At 47.3% G+C, this 18,966-nt stretch overlaps 1 protein-coding gene across 5 annotated transcripts in view; it reads left to right on the forward strand.

Moving 5' to 3' along the window:
* The first annotated feature begins 764 nt into the window (after positions 1-764).
* The window catches only part of UBE4B (ubiquitination factor E4B), a 153,032-nt gene continuing 134,830 nt past the window's right edge, over positions 765-18,966 (forward strand). For 3 of the 5 annotated variants that reach the window (XM_030805158.1, XM_030805160.1, XM_030805162.1), the window contains exon 1: positions 766-1,500. In XM_030805158.1, the coding sequence (XP_030661018.1) occupies positions 1,477-1,500 (24 nt within the window). In that variant the 5' untranslated portion in view covers positions 766-1,476. Of the gene's footprint in view, positions 1,501-18,966 lie in introns of all 5 variants that reach the window. The other 2 variants (XM_030805159.1, XM_030805163.1) reach the window with 1 other exon arrangement.

Here is an 18,966-nt window from a genome sequence, read left to right on the forward strand (position 1 = left end):
TTTGTATTCTTGTGCACCTGAGGATGGTTTTCCCCCACTGACTCCAAACGTCTTCCTTGCATTTGCTGTGTACAATTCAGTGATTTGGGTCTCTCATCCGTTTATACTTTCAAATTTTACCAATACTTTTTGAACACACTTAAAAAAAAAACCCAGGAAGTATCTCCCTAAAAGGCCAAGGTAAAATAAAATGAATGGGAGTTCTTGTGTTCGTGTTTTCTTCCAACTGGGCTTTCCTGGAGGAGGTGGAAGAGTGTGTAGCAGATGTTTCAGAAAATGAGCGCTCAATACGGTAGATCACGCTCCCGGGGTCAAGGAGACGTTTTCCGTTTTCTTTTCCCTCGCTTAGGCGGCGGGCGCGCACAGTCCAGTGGGAGCGATGAGGAGTTTCTAGGCTCCCAAGTCACAGAAAAGCAGGCGACTGGCAACAACGGAGGCGCTGCGGACCGCCGGGCCGCGGGCCAGCGCCACCTTCTGGCGGATCTTCCCCGGCGCGCGTCTGGGAGCCGTTCCTCCCCCTGCCAGCCTACCTGGCTGAGGCCCGCCGCGCCCGCAGCCCCAGCGCGGTCGCCGTGGCAACGCCCCGCCCTGCCGCCCGCCACCCCTTGCCCCTCCCCACGTCCGGCGCGGCTGCGCGGGACGGGGTGGGACGGAGGCGGGGAGAGGACGCAAGCGAGAGGAACTCGGCGACGCGGCGCCCGCGGCCTATTGGCTGCCACGTCCCGGCGCCAGAAGCCCCGCCTCCCTGACGGGAGTCACGTGATCCCTTTCAAAGATGGCCGCCCTGTTGTTTTGATGAATAATACTTGGTGGGGCGAGGGGGAAAGAGTAGGGGTGGAGGGGTAGGAGGATTTACTCTTCCAGCCAGAGCTACGCGCATCCCATCCTCCCCCTCCCCCCTACCCGGGCTCCGGCGTGGAGGCGGGGCGTGGCCGGCCTGCTTTGGGAGGGGAGGGGCTTCCCTTACAGTGCTGGGCTCTGCCAGGACGGCTGTGGGGTCGCCTTACCTCGGGGTATCCACTCTGCAGTCGACCAGTTCCCGCCAGGGGCAAAGGGTAGGAAGAGAGCAGGATCTGCTGTAGGAACGCAGCTACCGCGCCACTATCACGAAGACACAGCAGGCTCGGAGCACGAGACGAACTGGAGACCGCGCTGCCTAGCTGGGTAACCTGGGAAGCAGAGGGTAGTAAGTGGCGCCTTAAGATAACCCTGTAGCAGCAGCAGTGGCGGCCAAAGGAGGCTGCTCAGGGAACAAGCGACTGTAGTAGTCTCTGGGGCGATTGGAGTGACCGGAGCCAAGGCAGTTCAGTGCCTCTCGTGTTCTTATTTTTTAACCTCTGACTATGCAATTCTGAAACCTCCCCCATTCGGGGGACCAGACAGCCTGATAGACACCTTCCACTCTCCTTCCTCCCGCCGTGGTCTCGAGAACAGAAGGATCTCTCCTTAACGCCTTTCACCATTAAGAGGAAAGCGATGGAGGAGCTGAGCGCTGATGAGGTGAGGAGGTTGGGGGACACCTTGAGGGATTAGTTGGCAACTCGTTAGCGCTTTGGGCAGGGATGATATTGCGCCAGTGCTGTCTGGCCTTTGGGTTTGGAGAAGGAACGGAGATGATATTTTCCAAGAATAACGTGACTCCCCGATAGGGTCTCTGGTTTTATTCTCCTTTATTCTGTTGCCTTCTTTCTTCATTCTGAACTCCATTTGCTTCTCTCCGAGTGTCTTTTAGAGTCTGAACAAGAGGAGAGAGCATCTTGAGGTGTTTATTCTTTTCTTCAGGGTATGCAAACAAGAAGGGCTAGATTTACATCAAGTTAAAGTGTGTGTGTGTCTGTGTCTTCAGGAATTTAAAGAACAATTTTGGTTGGAATGAGAATGTATGGTGGGTGAATATTTTTAAAGAAAGCGTTTGAAATTCCAGATATGTGTGGTATTTCACTGTATAAGCTGATTAAACATATATTTTTGCTTGAGGAGTGGTTTACAGACAGATTCTTTGATATTTAACAAAATATGTGTCTTCTCCACAGTTTAGAGAATTCGAGTTATATTCTAGTGACTTAATAGACCACTAATGACTTCTGGCATTCTTCTATTACATTCTATCTTTTCCTACTTCTTGAATCTTTCAAACTTGTGTTTTGCTGTAGCAGAGACTGAACAGGAAGCAAGTGGAAGCAAATGACTTTCTAAACTCTCTCCTGTTCTCATTTCTTAAAGGAGTTATACAGATCTACTTCTTGATATTTTAAAGATTGTTTAATAAGTTAGGTTGTTGTAAAAAAAAAAAAAAACAAAACCAAAAAGCAGTGGCAATTAGGGTACAAGGAATTTCCTATGATTCTACTGCCTTTTTTCTTCCTTTTTACAAATTGGGGGCTTCCCTTTCAGGACCCCTGCTGGCCATACTCTCTTTAGCCTACCTCCACATTTCTTCCACTGCTTCATCATATAAACTTCCCTACAGTATTAGGAAAGCAGTCATCCATCAGGTTGATTGTACTACAAGGCTTCCATGCTCCAGTTTTAGCTACAGAATACTTAGTGTGTTTACTTAGGGACTGAAATTCTCCAGGGATAGGACATGCAGTGGTGTGTTAAGGGTCAGGTAGGAAAGGAAGCAAATGATTTTGTGGATTGTGATTCTTGGATACTTGGTTTGGAAAATCAGGATTGCCCATTCTGCGTTACTGACTTTGTTTTTTTCAAATACATCAGAAATGTAATCTTAAGTGAAGAGAATATTACACAGTTCCTTTCATTCGGTAGGAAATATCAAGAGATCTCCTTAGAATCGCTTTGTTTTATGTAGGTTTTTTTTTTTTTTTTTTTTTTTTTTTGAGATGGAGTCTCGCACTGTCACCCAGGCTAGAGTGCAGTGGCGCGACCTCGGCTTACTGCAAGCTCCGCCTCCCGGTTTCACGCCTTTCTCTTGCCTTAGCCTCCCGAGTAGCTGGGACTACAGGCGCCCGCCACCACACCCAGCTATTTTTTGTATTTTTAGTAGAGATGGGGTTTCACCATGTTGGCCAGGATGGTCTCCATCTCTTACCCTCGTGATCTACCCACCTCGGCCTCCCAAAGTGCTGGGATTACAGGCGTGAGCCACCGCGCCCGGCCTGTTTTATGTGGTTTTTAAAAGTTTCTCTACCTCCTCCATTTTTCATGAACGTTAATTCTAGTGAATAATTTCTCTTAAGGCAGAGATACTGTTTTTTTTTTTTTTTTTTGAGGTGGAGTCTCGCTCTGTCGCCCAGGTTGGAGTGCAGCGGCAACGTGGGCTCACTACAAGCTCCGCCTCCCGGGTTTACGCCATTCTCCTGCTTCAGACTCCGGAGTAGCTGGGACTACAAGGGCCCGCCACCACTCCGATGGTTTTTTGTATTTTTTTTGTATTTTTAGTAGAGACGGGGTTTCACTGTGTTAGCCAGGATGGTCTCGATGTCCTGACCTTGTGATCTGCCCGCCTTGGCCTCGCAAAGTGCTGGGATTACAGGCGTGAGCCACCGTGCCCGGCCAGGGAGAGTTTTTTAGTAGTCCTTTACTCCCAGAAATTACTTTTTTTTTTTTTTTTTTTTGATGATCTGTTAATAGTCCTTGGTTTAGAGGCTTTTGCATACTTGAGTTTTCACCAAAAAATTCTTTTCAAACCAGTGAGGCATTACAGACCAGTCAAGATATTGTGTAATCTAAAATGTGTCTCTTCACTTTCCTCGGTCCTTGAGGAAGGTGAAACTTTTTTTGTGACCATATGAGGAACACATGTAACCTTTGTGGAAGAAATAGAAGAAACTTTTTTCAAGGTCAACAGAATATTAAAATAAATGAAAAAAATTAAATTCACTAATACAGGATCAATGTAAAATTATCTTCAACAAATTAGTTGTCCGGAACACAAAGGGCGGGTTCAATAACTGTTAATTTTACTCTCAGCAGAACCTAGAACAAATAATATTTGTTTGTTTTTAATTTTTAAACTTTTTATTTTTTTTTGTAGAGATGGGGATCTTGCCATGTTTCCCAGGATGGTCTCAAACTCCTGACCTCAGGCGATCCTCCCACTTCAGCCTCCCACAGTGGGAGCCAGACAAATAGTTTTTCGGGAAAAATATCTTTGAAGTTTTTTTTTTTTTTAATTCAATTAAAAATTTTTGAGGTTAGGTAAGCCATTCTCATGAGACATTTCCAAAGCTTTTGCCTTCGTATTGTTACTCTGTAGTTGGAAACTTGTGTCAGAGATGGTAGGTGACATTGATTTGATTACAAAATAATACACTTATATTATTGAAACCTCAAGCTTATATTTCAGGGTTAAAACAGGCAAGGCAGTGATCTTTTAATTTAGGAAATTAGGTAAGGCAGAGTTTCATATTTTAACAAAATGAAAATGTATGATTATACAGTCCGTGAAAAAGGCTGGTATAACCAGACTGGTAGCTTTAGGAACTTTTACATTATGTGCACTTTTTGGTCCCTCTCATAGATCACCTAGAATTCTTGTGCTTTTTTTATTTTTTTGTGAGACAGAGTTTTGCTCTTGTTGCCCAGGCTGGAGTGCAATGGCGCGATCTTGGCTCATTGCAACTTCTGCCTCCCGGATTCAAGCCATTTTCCTGCCTCAGCCTCCGAAGTAGCTGGGATTACAGGCATGCGCCACCACGCCCGGCTAATTTTGTATTTCTAGTAGAGAAGGGGTTTCTCCATGTTGGTCAGGCTAGTCTTGAACTCCCGACCTCAGGTGATCCGCCCGCCTCGTCCTCCCAAAGTGCTGGGATTACAGGCATGAGCCACCGTGCCCAGTAGTCTTGTGCTTTTAATTAGAGTACTTTAACTTCATTGTTGTTTGTTATTTATTTATTGTATTACAGTGAGTTCATTGCCCTATAGTTCACTGTCTATAGGTTCATTGCAGAACCATGACTAAGTTCGTTCTCTTCAGGAACCTATATTCCAAGGCATCATTATTTACATTATATTAATTCTATAACCTACTCGTGTTGTTTTTCGTATCTCAAGGTGGTGCTGTGAGTAGGTGGTGTGTTTATTTTTGAGACAGGATCTGGCTCTATTGCCCAGTCTGGAATGCAGTGGCACGATCTTGGCAACCTCTGCCTCCTGGGCTCAAGTGATCCTCCCACCTCAGCCTCCCAAGCTGGGACTACAGGCTCATGCCACCACACCTGGCTAATTTTTGTATTTTTTTCTAGAGACAGGGTTTCACCATGTTGCCCAGGCTGGTCTCAAACTCCTGGGCTCAAGTGATCCACCCGCCTTGGCCTCCCAAAGTGCTGAGATTACAGGCGTGAGCCACCATGCCCAGCCAAGTAGGTGTTTTAAACTGTTTTTCAACAGTGGTAATGAGATTGCATAAGTGATTTTTCTCTCCTTACTCCTCTTTATGACCTAGTTCATCTGCAGGATGGTTGGCTGGGATTCAGGGTGTGGTCAAGATTTTAGAAAGTGTTGGCCGGGCGCAGTGACCCACGCCTGTAATCCCAGCACTTTGGGAGGCCAAGGCGGGCGGATCACTTGAGTTCAGGAGTTCGAGACCGGCCTGTCCAACATGGAGAAACCCTATCTCTACTAAAAATACAAAATTAGCTGGGCGTGGTGGCACATGCCTGTAATCCCAGCTACTCGGGAGGCTGAGGCAGGAGAATTGCTTGAACCTGGGAGGTGGAGGTTGCAGTGGGCCGAGATCATGCCATTGCACTCTAGCCTGGGCAACAAGGGTGAAACTCCGTCTCAAAAAAAAAGATTTTAGAAAGTGTTTTAAGTATTCCTTCCCAAATGCAGAATATGTGACCTTGGACTTTTTAGCAGTGTTCTGTAAGTGGAAGAAAATTGACATTAAACAACAGCCTTAGGAGCCTGTTCTGTGCCAGGCACTTGATAGCTCTGTCTCATTAGAGAAAACATTATAATCAAGCAGGTACTATTTTCCTAATTTTACAAGTTAGGAAACTGGGATTTAGGTTAAGTAACTTGTCCGTAGCGACCTGGCTTAGAAGTGATGGGGTTGGAATTCAAAGCCAGTGCTCTTGACTCAAAAGTCCTTTTTATTCTACCGCTCAACAACTGACATAAATTCACCACAGCTTCTGTATCAATATCCTACGTAACACTGACCCACTCTGTTTTGATATACATAGTTTTTCTGTAAAAGTGCTGTTTTGCATGAATGCATTCATGATGTGATCAGGGCTTTTGGTACTGGTCCTCCCACTCCCAATTTTTTTTTTTTTTTAAATGCTTGTAGCGTTAAAAATTTGGGAGTTGGGGCCAGGCGCAGTGGCTCACGCCTGTAATCCAGCACTTTGAGAGGCCGAGGCGGGCAGATCATGAGGTCAGGAGATCGAGACCATCCTGGCTAACACGGTGAAACCCCATCTCTACTAAAAATACAAAAATTTGCTGGGTGTGATGGTGTGCACCTGTAATCCCAGCTACTCGGGAGGCTGAAGTAGGAGAATTGCGTAAGCTTAGGAGGCAGAGGTTGCAGTGAGCCGATATTGCGCCGCTGCACTCCAGCCTGGGAGGCAGAGCAAGACTCCATCAAACACACACACACACACACACACACACACACACACACACACAGAAAAACAAACAAAAAAGAAATTATAATTAAATTTGAGTAGAGGAGATAGCTAGGAATCCAACAGTTATAGAATAGTACCAGGTGCTATGGTGGAGGTATGCACAACTCACTTAAGAAACATGAGAAGGGGCCCCTGGAGGGGCAGGGTCTTAATGAAGACTTTCAAGAAAAAGTGATACTTATGCTGAGTAGCAGTTGCCCTGGGAACTGGCTCAAAATTGGGGAGCTCAAGAAACAGCACCAAGTAGTGTGACTGGAGAGGTGGGTTTTACCTCGGGTGTGTGGCAGGTACCTGATCTTGGAGGGCTGTCAGAAACATTTAGGAGTTTGAACTTTCTTTTTGTTGTTGTTTTTTGGGACAGAATCTTGCTCTGTTGCCCAGGCTGGAGTGAAGTGGCATGATCTTGGCTCACTGCAGCCTCTGCTTCCCGGGTTCAAGTGATTCTTCTGCCTCAGCCTCCCAAGTAGCTGGGATTACAGGTGCATGCCACCATGCCCTGCTAATTTTTTTTTTGTATTTTTAGTAAAGATGGGGTTTTACCATGTTGACTAGACTGGTTTTAAACTCCTGACCTCAAGTGATCCACCTGCCTCTGCGTGCCAAAGTGCTGGGATTACAGGCATGAGCCACTGCGCGCAGCTGAGTTTGAACTTTCTCTGTAAAATGCCTTTAGGGATTTTAAGAGATTAGAAAGATGGGTGGCAAGGTAGTAAAGGGTAGTTTGGGAGAAGGTGGCTGCAGACTGCAAGACATATTAGGATGCCCTTGTTGCTCTATAGGAGCGAGGCAGTGGAGTCCAAGGGAACTAAGGCATTGCATGTAGGAATGGAGGGGAGCAGACAGACACCAAAAATACCAAGAACTGTGGTTAACCCAGTTTTGATGATCAGTTAGTTGTGAAGGAGGGGAGGGGAGGAGAGATGGAGAAATGACACCTTGGTTTCTAGCTATAGAGAAGGATAGATAGGGGTTGAATAAGGAATTCCAGAGAAGCAGCAGATTTTGGAGAAAGCATATTTCTTTTTTTTTTTCTTCTTTTGAGACAGGGTCTCCCTCTGTCGCCCAGGCTGGAGTGCAGTGGCGCAACCTCAGCTCACTGCAACCTCTGCCTCCCGGGTTCAAGTGATTTTCCTGCCGCAGCCTTCCAAGTAGCTGCCAGCCATGCCCAGCTAATTTTTGTATTTTTAGTAGAGACGGTGTTTCACCATATTGGCCAGGCTGGTCTCGAACTCCTGACCTCAGTGATCTGCCTGCCATGGCCTCCCAAAGTGCTGGGATTACAGGTGTGAGCTACCGCGCCAGGCTCCGGCTAATTTTTTTTTTTTTTTTTTTTTTGAGACAGAGTCTTGCTGTCGCCCAGGCTGGAGTGCAGTGGCGCGATCTCGGCTCACTGCAGGCTCTGCCCCCCGGGATTCATGCCATTCTCCTGCCTCAGCCTCCCGAGTAGCTGGGACTACAGGCGCCCGCCACCTCGCCCGGCTAATTTTTTGTATTTTTAGTAGAGACGGGGTTTCACTGTGTTAGCCAGGATGGTCTGGATCTCCTGACCTTGTGATCCGCCCGCCTCGGCCTCCCAAAGTGCTGGGATTACAGGCATGAGCCACCACACCCGGCCGGCTCCGGCTAATTTTTGTATATTTTGTAGAGACAGGGTCTTGCCGTGTTGCCCAGGCTGGTCTCAAACTCCTGGGCTCAAGTGATCTGCCCACCTCAGCCTCCCAGAGTGCTGGGATTACAAGTTTAGTTTTGGACCACCAAAAAGATGAGTCCACATGTAGACCCGACTCTGGCCTTGCTGCTCTAACATCCCCACTTTTTGTTGTTGTTGTTTTTTGAGATGAAGTTTCGCTCATGTTGCCCAGGCTGGAATGCAATGGTGCGATCTTAGCTCCCTGCAACCTCCGCCTCCCAGGTTGAAGTGACTCTCCTGCCTCAGCCTCCGGAGTAGCTGGGATTACAGGTGCCCGCCACTATGCCCGGCTAATTTTTTTGTATTTTTAGTAGAGATGGGGTTTATCCATGTTGGCTTGGCCGGTCTCAAACTCTTAACCTTAGGTGATCCGCCCGCCTCGGCCTCCCAAAGTGCTGGGATTACCGGCATGAGCCACTGCACCCAGCCTGACATCCCCACTTCTTTGACCATTTCTTTCCTTGTAACAGGCATGAGGACCTGAGGTCCCTTTTTTCCTCAGTAGATAGTTGCTACCGTTCACTTTATAACCAGGGCTCTTTCTCAAGCCTGGGAGGACAGTGGGATGTAGCCTGCCAGGCCCTTTCCTCTCCTTTTGTTCCTTGTAGACAAGAGACAGATAATGATAATAAGGATATTAGCTCTTGATATGTGCTACATACTTAACTTGCTTCACAAAGTTGGCATTCTTTTTTTTTTTTTTTTTTTTGAGACGGAGTCTCGCTCAGTCGCCCAGGCTGGAGTGCAGTCGTGTGATCTCGGCTCACTGCAAGCTCCGCCTCCCGGGTTCATGCCATTCTCCTGCCTCAGCCTCCCGAGTAGCTGGGACTACAGGCGCCCACCACTACGCCCGGCTAATTTTTTTTGTATTTTTAGTAGAGACGGGGTTTCACCATGTTAGCCAGGATGGTCTCGATCTCCTGACCTTGTGATCCGCCTGCCTCGGCCTCCCAAAGTGCTGGGATTACAGGCGTGAGCCACCATGCCCGGCCGAGGTTGGCATTCTTATCCCCTGTTTTACAGATAAGAAAATGGAGGCTAATAGAAATTGATTTATTGAAAGGCACACAACTAGTAAGTGGTAGAACCTGGATTCTAATCCAGAGTCTAACTCCAGAGTTTTCTATCGCTTTACTGCCTCTAAAACAAAATTAACCTCAGCCAACTGTAACCTTTTTGGCATTCTTTTTTTTTTTTTTTTGAGATGGAGTTTCGCTCTCATCACTCAGGCTTGAGTGCAATGGCGTGATCTCGGCTCACTGCAACTTCCACCTCCTGGGTTCAAGCGATTCTCCTGCCTCAGCCTCCCAAGTAGCTGGGATTACAGGCTCCCGCTAGCATGCCCAGCTAATTTTTGTATTTTTAGTAGAGATGAGGTTTCTCCATGTTGGCCAGGCTGGTCTCAAACTTCTGACCTCAGGTGATCCCCCCTGCCTCGGCCTTCCAAAGTGCTGGGATTACAGGCGTGAGCCACTGTGCCCGGCCACATTTATAGCATCCTTACTGTCCCTTCTGAGATAGGAAGTAGAAGCCCCAGTGGACTTTCTTTTGTTTTTGTTTTTTTTTTTTAAGACGGAGTCGCGCTCTGTCCCCATGCTGGAGTGCAGTGGCACGATCTCTGCTCACTACAACCTCTGCCTCCTGAGTTCGAGTGATTCTTCTGCCTCAGCCTTCCGAGTAGCTGGGGTTACAGGCACATGCCACTACTGCCAGGCTAATTTTTGTATTTTTAGTAGAGGGGTTTCACCATGTTGGCCAGGCTGGTCTCGAACTCCTGACCTCAAATGATCCACCTACCTCAGCCTCCCAAAGTTGTGGGATTACAGGCATGATGCTGGAGTGCAGTGGCACAATCTCGGCTCACTACAACCTCTGACCCCCGGGTTCAAGCGATTCTCCTGTGTCAGCCCCTCGAGCATCTGGGATTACAGGCGCCCGCCGCCAGGCCCAGCCCTCCAGTGGACTTTCATTCCCCATTTGTTATTGCTGAGAGTGGAGCTCATCAAATAGCCCCAAGCTCTTGTAGGGAAAGAAGGCAGAAAGACTTCTCTGTACAAAGTGCATTTTCTCACATGGCATTTGTAGTATCTAGTGGAAATGTCTTCCTGTAAACGGTTCATTCAACAGCGCTTACAGTTTACTAGCTGCATCCCTGATAACAGACAAACTCTGCTGTATGGAGCTTCATCCTAGTGGGAGGAGATGGATAAAAAACAGACATGGCCGGGCGCGGTGGCTCATGCCTGTAATCCCAGCACTTTTGGAGGCCGAGATGGGCGGATCACGAGGTCAGGAGATTGAGATGGTCCGGGCTAACACGGTGAAACCCCGTCTCTACTAAAAATACAAAAAATTAGCTGGGCATGGTTGCAGGCGCCTGTAGTCCCAGCTACTCGGGAGGCTGAGGCAGGAGAATGGCCTGAACCCGGGAAGCAGAGCTTGCAGTGAGCCGAGATTGCGCCACTGCACTCCAGCCTGGGCTACAGAGCAAGACTCCATCTCAAAAAAAAAAAAAAAACAAAAAAAACACAGACATGGCCGGGCGCGGTGGCTCACGCCTGTAATCCCAACACTTTGGGATGCTGAGGCGGGTGGATCACGAGGTCAGGAGTTCGAGACCAGCCTGACCAGCATGGTGAAACCCTGTCTCTACTAAAAATACAAAAATTAGCCGGGCGTGGTGGTGCATGCCTGTAATCCTAGCAACTCAGGAGGCTGAGGCAGGAGAATAGCTTGAACTCAGGATGCAGGGGTTACAGTGAGCCGAGATTATACCACTGCACTCTAGCCTGGGTGACAGAGCGAGACTGTGTCTCAAAAACAAACAAAAACATGTTCACATAAGGTGTCATTTAATGAGAAGTGCTGTGAAGAGAAATACTTAGGGATGGAGTATTGTTACAGAGTATTTCTGTGGCCTAAAGGTACAGAGAACGATGAGATATGTGTAACGTGTGCACTTTTAGGAGGTGGTCTTGAAAAGAATTTCAGGGATGGCTGGGAGCTTACTAGGGGAAGAATGTTCCCAGGTAAAGGGAACAGCAGGTTCAGAAGGCCTTGAGGTAAACGCATTCTTGAGCTGTTCCAGGAATAGCAAGGAGGCCAACCATGGTTAGAGCCTGCTATGCAAGGGGCACAGTGGCAGGAGGTAAAGTCATTCTTTTTTTTTTTTTTTTAATTTTTTTGAGACAGAGTCTTATTCTGTCTCTCAGGCTGGACTGCAGTGGCTCAATGTCAGCTCACTGCAACCTCCGCCTCCCGGGTTCAAGCAATTCTCCTGTCTCAGCCTCCCAAGTAGCTGGGATTACAGGCATGCACCACCATGCCCGGCTAATTTTGTATTCTTAGCACAATTGGAGTTTTACCATGTTGACCAGGCTGGTCTTGACTCCTGACATCAGGTGATCCACCGGCCTCGGCCTCCCAAAGTGCAGGGATTACAGGTGTTAGCCACCGTGCCTGGCCAACTTTCAGTAAAAACTTCCTGAGTTCTCATAACTGTTTTTCAGTCATTTCTGAGATGTACTGTCCTCCTCCTTGTTTTCATCACATTTTAGTATCTTTGAAATTGAGATGCTTCTTTTTTTTTTTTGAAATGGAGTCTCACTCTTGTCACCCAGGCTGGAGTGCAGTGGCGAGATCTTGGCTCACTGCAAGCTCTGTCACCTGGGTTCACGCCATTTTCCTGCCTCAGCCTCCCGAGTAGCTGGGACTGCAGGTGCCTACCACCACGCCTGGCTAATTTTTTTTGTATTTTTAGTAGAGACGAGGTTTCACGTGTTAGCCAGGATGATCTCGATCTCCTGACCTCATGATCTGCCCACCTCGGCCTCCCAAAGTGCTGGGATTACAGGCGTGATCCAACGCCCCTGGCCAAGATGCTTCTTATAAATAGATGGTGTAATCACTGTTGGCCAGGTGGCAGTTGTGACATAGTTGTCATTTCCTGTTTAGGTGTGAACCTGGTTATACCTGTTCATGTAATCACCCCTTTAGTTGAGTGCTACAATGTTAAATTTAGTTGCCATTTTAAATGCCTTCCAAAAAATTACACTTAGATTCAGCAATAAAAGCAAGTGTTACTTTCTATGCAGAGAGGAATGGAAACAGGAGGTGGAGTGTCTATTTGCTGTCTCTAAAGAAAATGTTTGTTTTTGGGGGAGTGACCACAATTCCACAATTCCATGTTTCTTTTTTTTTTTTGAGACAGAGTCTTGCTCTGTTACTCAGGCTGGAGTGCAGTGGCAGGATCTCGGCTCACTGCAACCTCCACCTCCCAGGTTCAAGCGATTCTCCTGTCTCAGCCTCCCGAGTAGCTGGGAGTATAAGTGTATAGGTGCGTGCCACCATGCCCGGCTAATTTTTGTATTTTTAGCAGAGATGGGGTTTTACTCTTGTTGGCCAGGCTGATCTTGAACTCCTTACCTCAAGTGATCTGCTTGCCTTCGCCTCCCAAAGTGCTAGGGTTACAGGTGTGAGCCACCGCGCCTGGCCCAATTCCATATTTAATTGCCAAACACCACCAAGTGAATTAGGGCAGCGGTCCCCAACCTTTTTGGCACCAGGGACTGGTTTCGTGAAAGATAGTTTTTCCATGGGCGGTGGTGTGGGGAGGGGAAGGGATGGTTTTGAGATGATTCAAGCACATTACATTTGTTGTGCTCCTTCCTTTCCTTCCCTCCCTTCCTGCCTCCCTCCCTTCCCTCCCTCTCCCTCCCTCCCTTCCCTCCCTCCCTCCGCCGCCTGCCCATCTCGCTCTGTCACCCAGGCCTAGAGTACAGTGGCGTGGCCTCAGCTCACTGTAACTCCACTGCCTGGGCTCAAGTGATCCTCCCACCTCAGCCTCCTGAGTACTTGGGACCATAGGCATACGCCATCATGCCCGGCTAATTTTTTGTATTTTTGATAGAGACAGAGTTTTACTATGTTGGCCAGGCTGTTCTTGAACTCCTGAGCTCAAGCAGTCCACCCACCTCAGCCTCCCAAAGTGCTGGGATTACAGGCATGAGATACCGTGCCTGGCCTGTGCCCTTTATTTCTATTATTATTATATTGTAACGTAGAATGAAATAATTATACAACCCACCATAATGTAGAATCAGTGGGAGCCCTGACCTTGTTTTCCTGTAAATAGACCGTCCATCTAGGGGTGATGGGAGAAAGTGACAGATCGTTAGGCATTAGATTCTCATAAGGAGGGCGCAACGTAGATCCCTCGCGTGCAGAGCTCAATGTAGGGTTCATGCTCCCATTGGAATCTAATGCCATTGCTGATCTTGCAGGAGGCGGAGCTCAGGTAGGAATGCGAATGATGGGGAGTGGCTGTAAATACAGATGGAGCTTCACTCCGTCACTCGAGTGCTTGCTTGGTACTGGTCTGTGGCCCAGGGGTTGGGGACCCCCACATTAGGGAGCTTCAGAGAGGCAGAAATCCATAAGTGTGTGAAGCCATGTCACATTTTGTAACTGAACATACAGTTAGGAGGATTGCATTTCACACTCAGGCAATGCAACCTTAGGTCAGAGACACTCCCACATTCCTCAGAGAGAAATTTCAAAGCTATGAGAGCCTGGTGTAACTGATGACAACTGTGTCCTTGTCTGTTGTTCAGGCATTTTGTTGTGGTTTAATGTGCCATATTTTGTTTTTCTTGGTGGTGAAAAATAATGGTACAGTTTATAATCTGACATATTTGATGAAATATGGTCTATGTCCAGCATTGTTCTAGACCATGAGGATACACCCATGGACAAAACAGACAGAAATCTCTGCCTCCTGGGCATTCTGGCTGCTGTGAAGAGAATAAATGAGGAAGGAGCAAAAGCAGAGAGAAAGGCGGCCATCGAAGGAGTCCCAGTGAGAGACGATGTGGGGCCACCAACTGGGGTTAGTGGTTGAGAGGGGGAGAAAGGGTCAAACACTAGATGGTCAGATACATTTTGTGGGTAGAGCCAATAGGATTGGGTAGTGGGTTGCATGTGGGGTATGAAAGAGTGGAGTCGAAGGTGCCGGGATGAGTTGGTTTATCATCGAGTTGATTGTTGTAACAGAGAGACATGAAGTGGCAGCTGCTTAAGCCAGATAGATGTTTATTTCTCTCTAAATAGAAGTCTGGGTAGGAGGCCGGGGCTGGTATGGCAGCTCTGTGCTCATTAGGAGCCCAGGTGCCTTCTGTCTTGTACCTACTTTCCTACCATATGGCTTCCATCTTTTGGCCGTTGTATGTCTGCGTTCTGGCCAGAGAGGGGAGGGGAGGTCATGTGCCCCTTCATGGCACAGCTTGAAAGTTGCGCAGATCACTCCTGTTTACCTCTCACTGGCTGGAACCCAAGTCACATGGCCACAGCTACTTGCTGGGAAGGCTGAAAAATACAGTTTTTCTTGGGCAGCCATGTGTTCAGCTATACGTTCTCTCACATCAGAAAGGGAGAATGGTCTATGCCTTTCTTTCCAAACCCTTCTCCCAAGAGAGACAACCCTGGATCAACTTCAGAGTCCAGAATCCCTGGGTGATGTCCATTCCAGGAATCTTTAGTTTAAAACAAAGTTATCAGGGGCTCTGCTGTCCCCCATACAGTGGTGGCGAGGTTAGGATAATGGAAGTAGAAACTCCTATTTGGAAAAGGGAAGAATGGGTAGTAATACCCTGTGCTGGTCCATAGCCATTGTCAACTCCTGCCAGGCTGAGCTGTGAGCGCTTCCTGCCCGGGCCGTACTGTGAGGTTCTGACCTCGCCTTTCTGGCAACCTTGCTTCTGGTCTCTTGGAGGAGCTCCCTGGTGCCTGGCCCTCTGTAGCCTCTGACTTTATTCTCTGGAGAGTTTTTCTGTGTTTCTTTTCCTCTGGGGTCAGGTCTGAAGTGGACATTGGAGGCTATCCTCTTTGTAGGGCTAAACAGTTTCTGCAGCTTGCTTCCTGTTGGATATTGAAGGAGTAGGCTTTTTCAACCCTACTTAGCCCCAAATTACCAGACTCTGAAAACTTTGATTGTAGACCGAGGGCATTCCTTAGGCAGATCTATATTCCCTTTCATCTTTGCATGCGAATCTGCAAGCTTTGGCTTGAGTCTGTTTCATGCTTGCGGGACTTCTCAGCCAGTAAGCACCAAATTTTGTATTGTTCGACCAGTTCCCCTAGAATTACAGGCCATGTTGGCATGCAGGCTGTTTCCTAAGATTTCACGGGTTTTGCCAAATGTTTTATTGTGACCTACGAGGGTTGCCATTCTTCCATCCTACAATATCTGTGCCCAGGCTGACCCCTAAGCCAGTGTTACATATTTGTATTCTGTTAAGGTTGATTACTTCCAGCTTCCAAATTCTGTGTATTAGTTAGGATATTGATTTGACTGCTGTGGCAGAGGTCAGAAATAATAATGGCTTGAACAAGATAGAAGTTGATTGTTTTCTATTTCAAGTGAAAATCTGGGTAGGTGGTTGAGAGCTGGCTTAGTAACTCCATGCCTGCTAGGGGGCCAGACTCATGCTGTTTTGTGCACTGTCATCCTCTAACTTATAGGGCAGGAGGGCTGCTCCAGCTTCTTTGAGGAAATCTGCATCCCAGTCCTTAGGAAGGAACTCAAGTGGGAGGAGAGGGCATTTTCTATCCCGTAAGAGCATGGTCAGAAAGCTTCATATATCATTTTTTTTTTTCTTTTGAGATGGAGTCTTGCTCTGTTGCCCAGGCTGGAGTGCAGTGGTGCGATCTTGGCTCACTGCAAGCTCCGCCTCCTGGGTTCACACCATTCTCCTGCCTCAGCCTCCCGAGTAGCTGGGACTACAGGTCCCCGCCACCGCGCCCGGCTAATTTTTTGTATTTTTAGTAGAGATGGGATTTCACTGTGTTAGCCAGGATGGTCTCAATCTCCTGGCCTCGTGATCCGCCTACCTCGGCCTCCCAGAGCGCTGGGATTACAGGCGTGAGCCACTGCTCAGCCCATATATCATTACTTACATCTCCTTGGCTAGAGCTTAGTCTCCTGGCCGCACTCAAATGCAAACATGGCTGAATGCATTTTATTTATTTTACTTTTTTAGAGACAAGGTCTTTTTTGTCACCCAGGCTAGAGTACAGTGCAGCCTCTAACTCCTGGGCTTAAGTGATCCTCCTGCCTTAGTCTCCTGAGTAACTGTGAGGCGTGTGCCACTGTACCCAGCTAATTTTTAAATTTTTATTAGAGATGAGGGTCTCACTATGTTGCCCAGGCTGGTCTTGAACTCCTGACTTCAAACAATCCTCCTTCCTTGGCTTCCCAAGGCCCTGGGATTACAGGCATGAGCCACTGCATCCGGCCTGAATGCATTTTGGGAGGCAACTAGCTTTTCTATCACAGGGATACCAGGAATTTTGGCTTAAGCAGCTCAAAAAATGGAGTTGTCATTTACTGAGATAGGGAAAATTGAAAGAGAAGATTGGGAGGGAGACGTTGTCATCTGGTTTGAACATATTATGAATATGCTGCCTGTTCTTTATCCATGTGGAGATGTGAAGTAGGTTGTATAGGAGTTTGCAGTTCTTGCGGGGAGGTTGGGGTTAGGGATACTAATCTGGAAGTTGTCATTGTATTTAAAATCATGAGAATGGACAGATTTTACCTAGAGAGTGAGCATAAATGCGGAAGAGAAGAGGACTGAGCCTCCATCCATTCCAGCAATTAAAGGTTGGGAGATCAGGAGGCCTCAGAAAAGGAGACTGATAAGGAACAGCCACTGAGGTTGGAGGACAGTCTAGAGAGCATGGAATCCGGTGTCCAGGGGAAGAAAGTATTTCATGATGTGGGGGAATGCTCAACTGTGTCTAATGTTGATAAAATTAGAGGAGGACCAAGACTTGAGTATGGGATTTGGCGACATGGAGGCTGTTGGTTATCTTGACAAGACTGATTTCATTGCTGACTGGAGCAAGTTCAAGAGAGAATGGAAGGAGAGGGGAGGGAGCTCAGGAGTGAGGCGTAGGCTCCAGGGGTGCACTGGGAAGCCGTCTGTAGTTGGCGGAAGCCATGGGTTTTAGAAGTGACAAGAAAACATGTGGTGAGCATATCTTTTTCTGTTTTAACTTTTCCCATTCTCTGCTATAATCACTACTTTCTTTATTCATTCAACACTCTGCTTCTCTCTCTTTCCCCAAGGGAGGAAGTAAAGACATAGAGATATATTTGTATATCATTCCTAGCATGAGGTTTTGGGCCTGAAGAGTTCCAAATAATAAATTTTGAGACATAATATGGGGAACATTGGATCATATTATAGTTTTTAGAGCTTAAAAAAATAGTTGAGTGGCAAATATTTAAGGGTAGGAGACTTGAATATTATTTAATTTGTTTGCTTAATTTCTTTTTTTTTTTTTTTTTTTTTTTTTTGAGACGGAGTCTCACTCTGTCGCCCAGGCTGGAGTGCAGTGGCGCAATCTCGGCTCACTGCAAGCTCCGCCTCCCGGGTTCATGCCATTCTCCTGCCTCAGCCTCTCCGAGTAGCTGGGACTACAGGCGCCCGCCACCACGCCCGGCTAATTTTTTTTTGTATTTTTTTAGTAGAGATGGGGTTTCACCGTGGTCTCGATCTCCTGACCTCGTGATCCGCCCGCCTCGGCCTCCCAAAGTGCTGGGATTACAAGTGCGAGCCACCGCGCCCGGCCTGTTTGCTTAATTTCAACAGATATTTTTGGGCTTTGTGCCAGCTACTAAGGGTTGACTATGTGGAGATGCTGCTTGAATATGACGAAGACCTGGTCTTTACCTTCAGTGACCTCAGGCTCCAGCTGGGGACACAGGAACACAGCCAGCTAGACTTCAAGTGCTAAATAGACATTTCAGTAAAGGGGGTACAGTTGATGGGGCAGTTAATTCTGATGGGGAATGTAGGGAGGGGACTGGGAAGATTTGAATTAGTCTTTAAAGATGATTAGGATTTTGACATTTAGAACACTGTAGCCAGACGCAGTGATGCATGCCTGCAATCCCTGCTACTTGGGAGGCCAAGGCAGGAAGATCACTTGAGCCCAGGAGTTCAAGGGCAGCCTGGGCAATATCATAAGACCTTTTCTCTAAAAAAAAAAAAAAAAAATTTTTTTTAAATTAAAAAACAGTGTTGGCTGGGCCTAATGGCTCATGCCTGTAACCCCAGCAATTTGGGAGGCCAAGTTGGGCAGATCACTTGAGTCCAGGAGTTTGAGACCACCTTGGGCAACGTAGGGAGACCCCATGTGTCCAAAAAAAAAATACAAAAATTAGCCAGGTGTGGTGGCATGGTGGCATGCACCTGTAGTCCCAGCTACTCGGGAGGCTGAGGTGGGAGAATCGCTTGAGTCCGGCAGGTCCAGGGTGTGGTGAGCTGTGATCCGTGTCACTGCACTCCAGTCTGGGTGAGAGAGCAAAAGACCCTGTCTCAAAAAAAAAAAAAAAAAAAAGTTAGAAAAACAAGTCTGTGGTGAAGAGAAATGTTTCATTTACTTCTTACCCTGGGCAAACTCTGTTACATTCATTCTTTTGAAATTGATGATAGAAATATGAGAACATTGGAAAAAAACTGAAGATGGCAAATATGGGATATTGGTAGCTGCTTGCTGATCTGAAAGGCTGTTTTTTTTTTTTTTTTTTTTTGAGACAGAGTCTGTCACCCATGCTGGGTTGCAGTGGCGCTCTTGGCTCACTGCAACCTCCACTTCTGGGGTTCA

Source organism: Nomascus leucogenys, chromosome 24 (genome assembly GCF_006542625.1).
Source record: "Nomascus leucogenys isolate Asia chromosome 24, Asia_NLE_v1, whole genome shotgun sequence".
Taxonomy (NCBI): Eukaryota; Metazoa; Chordata; class Mammalia; order Primates; family Hylobatidae; genus Nomascus; species Nomascus leucogenys.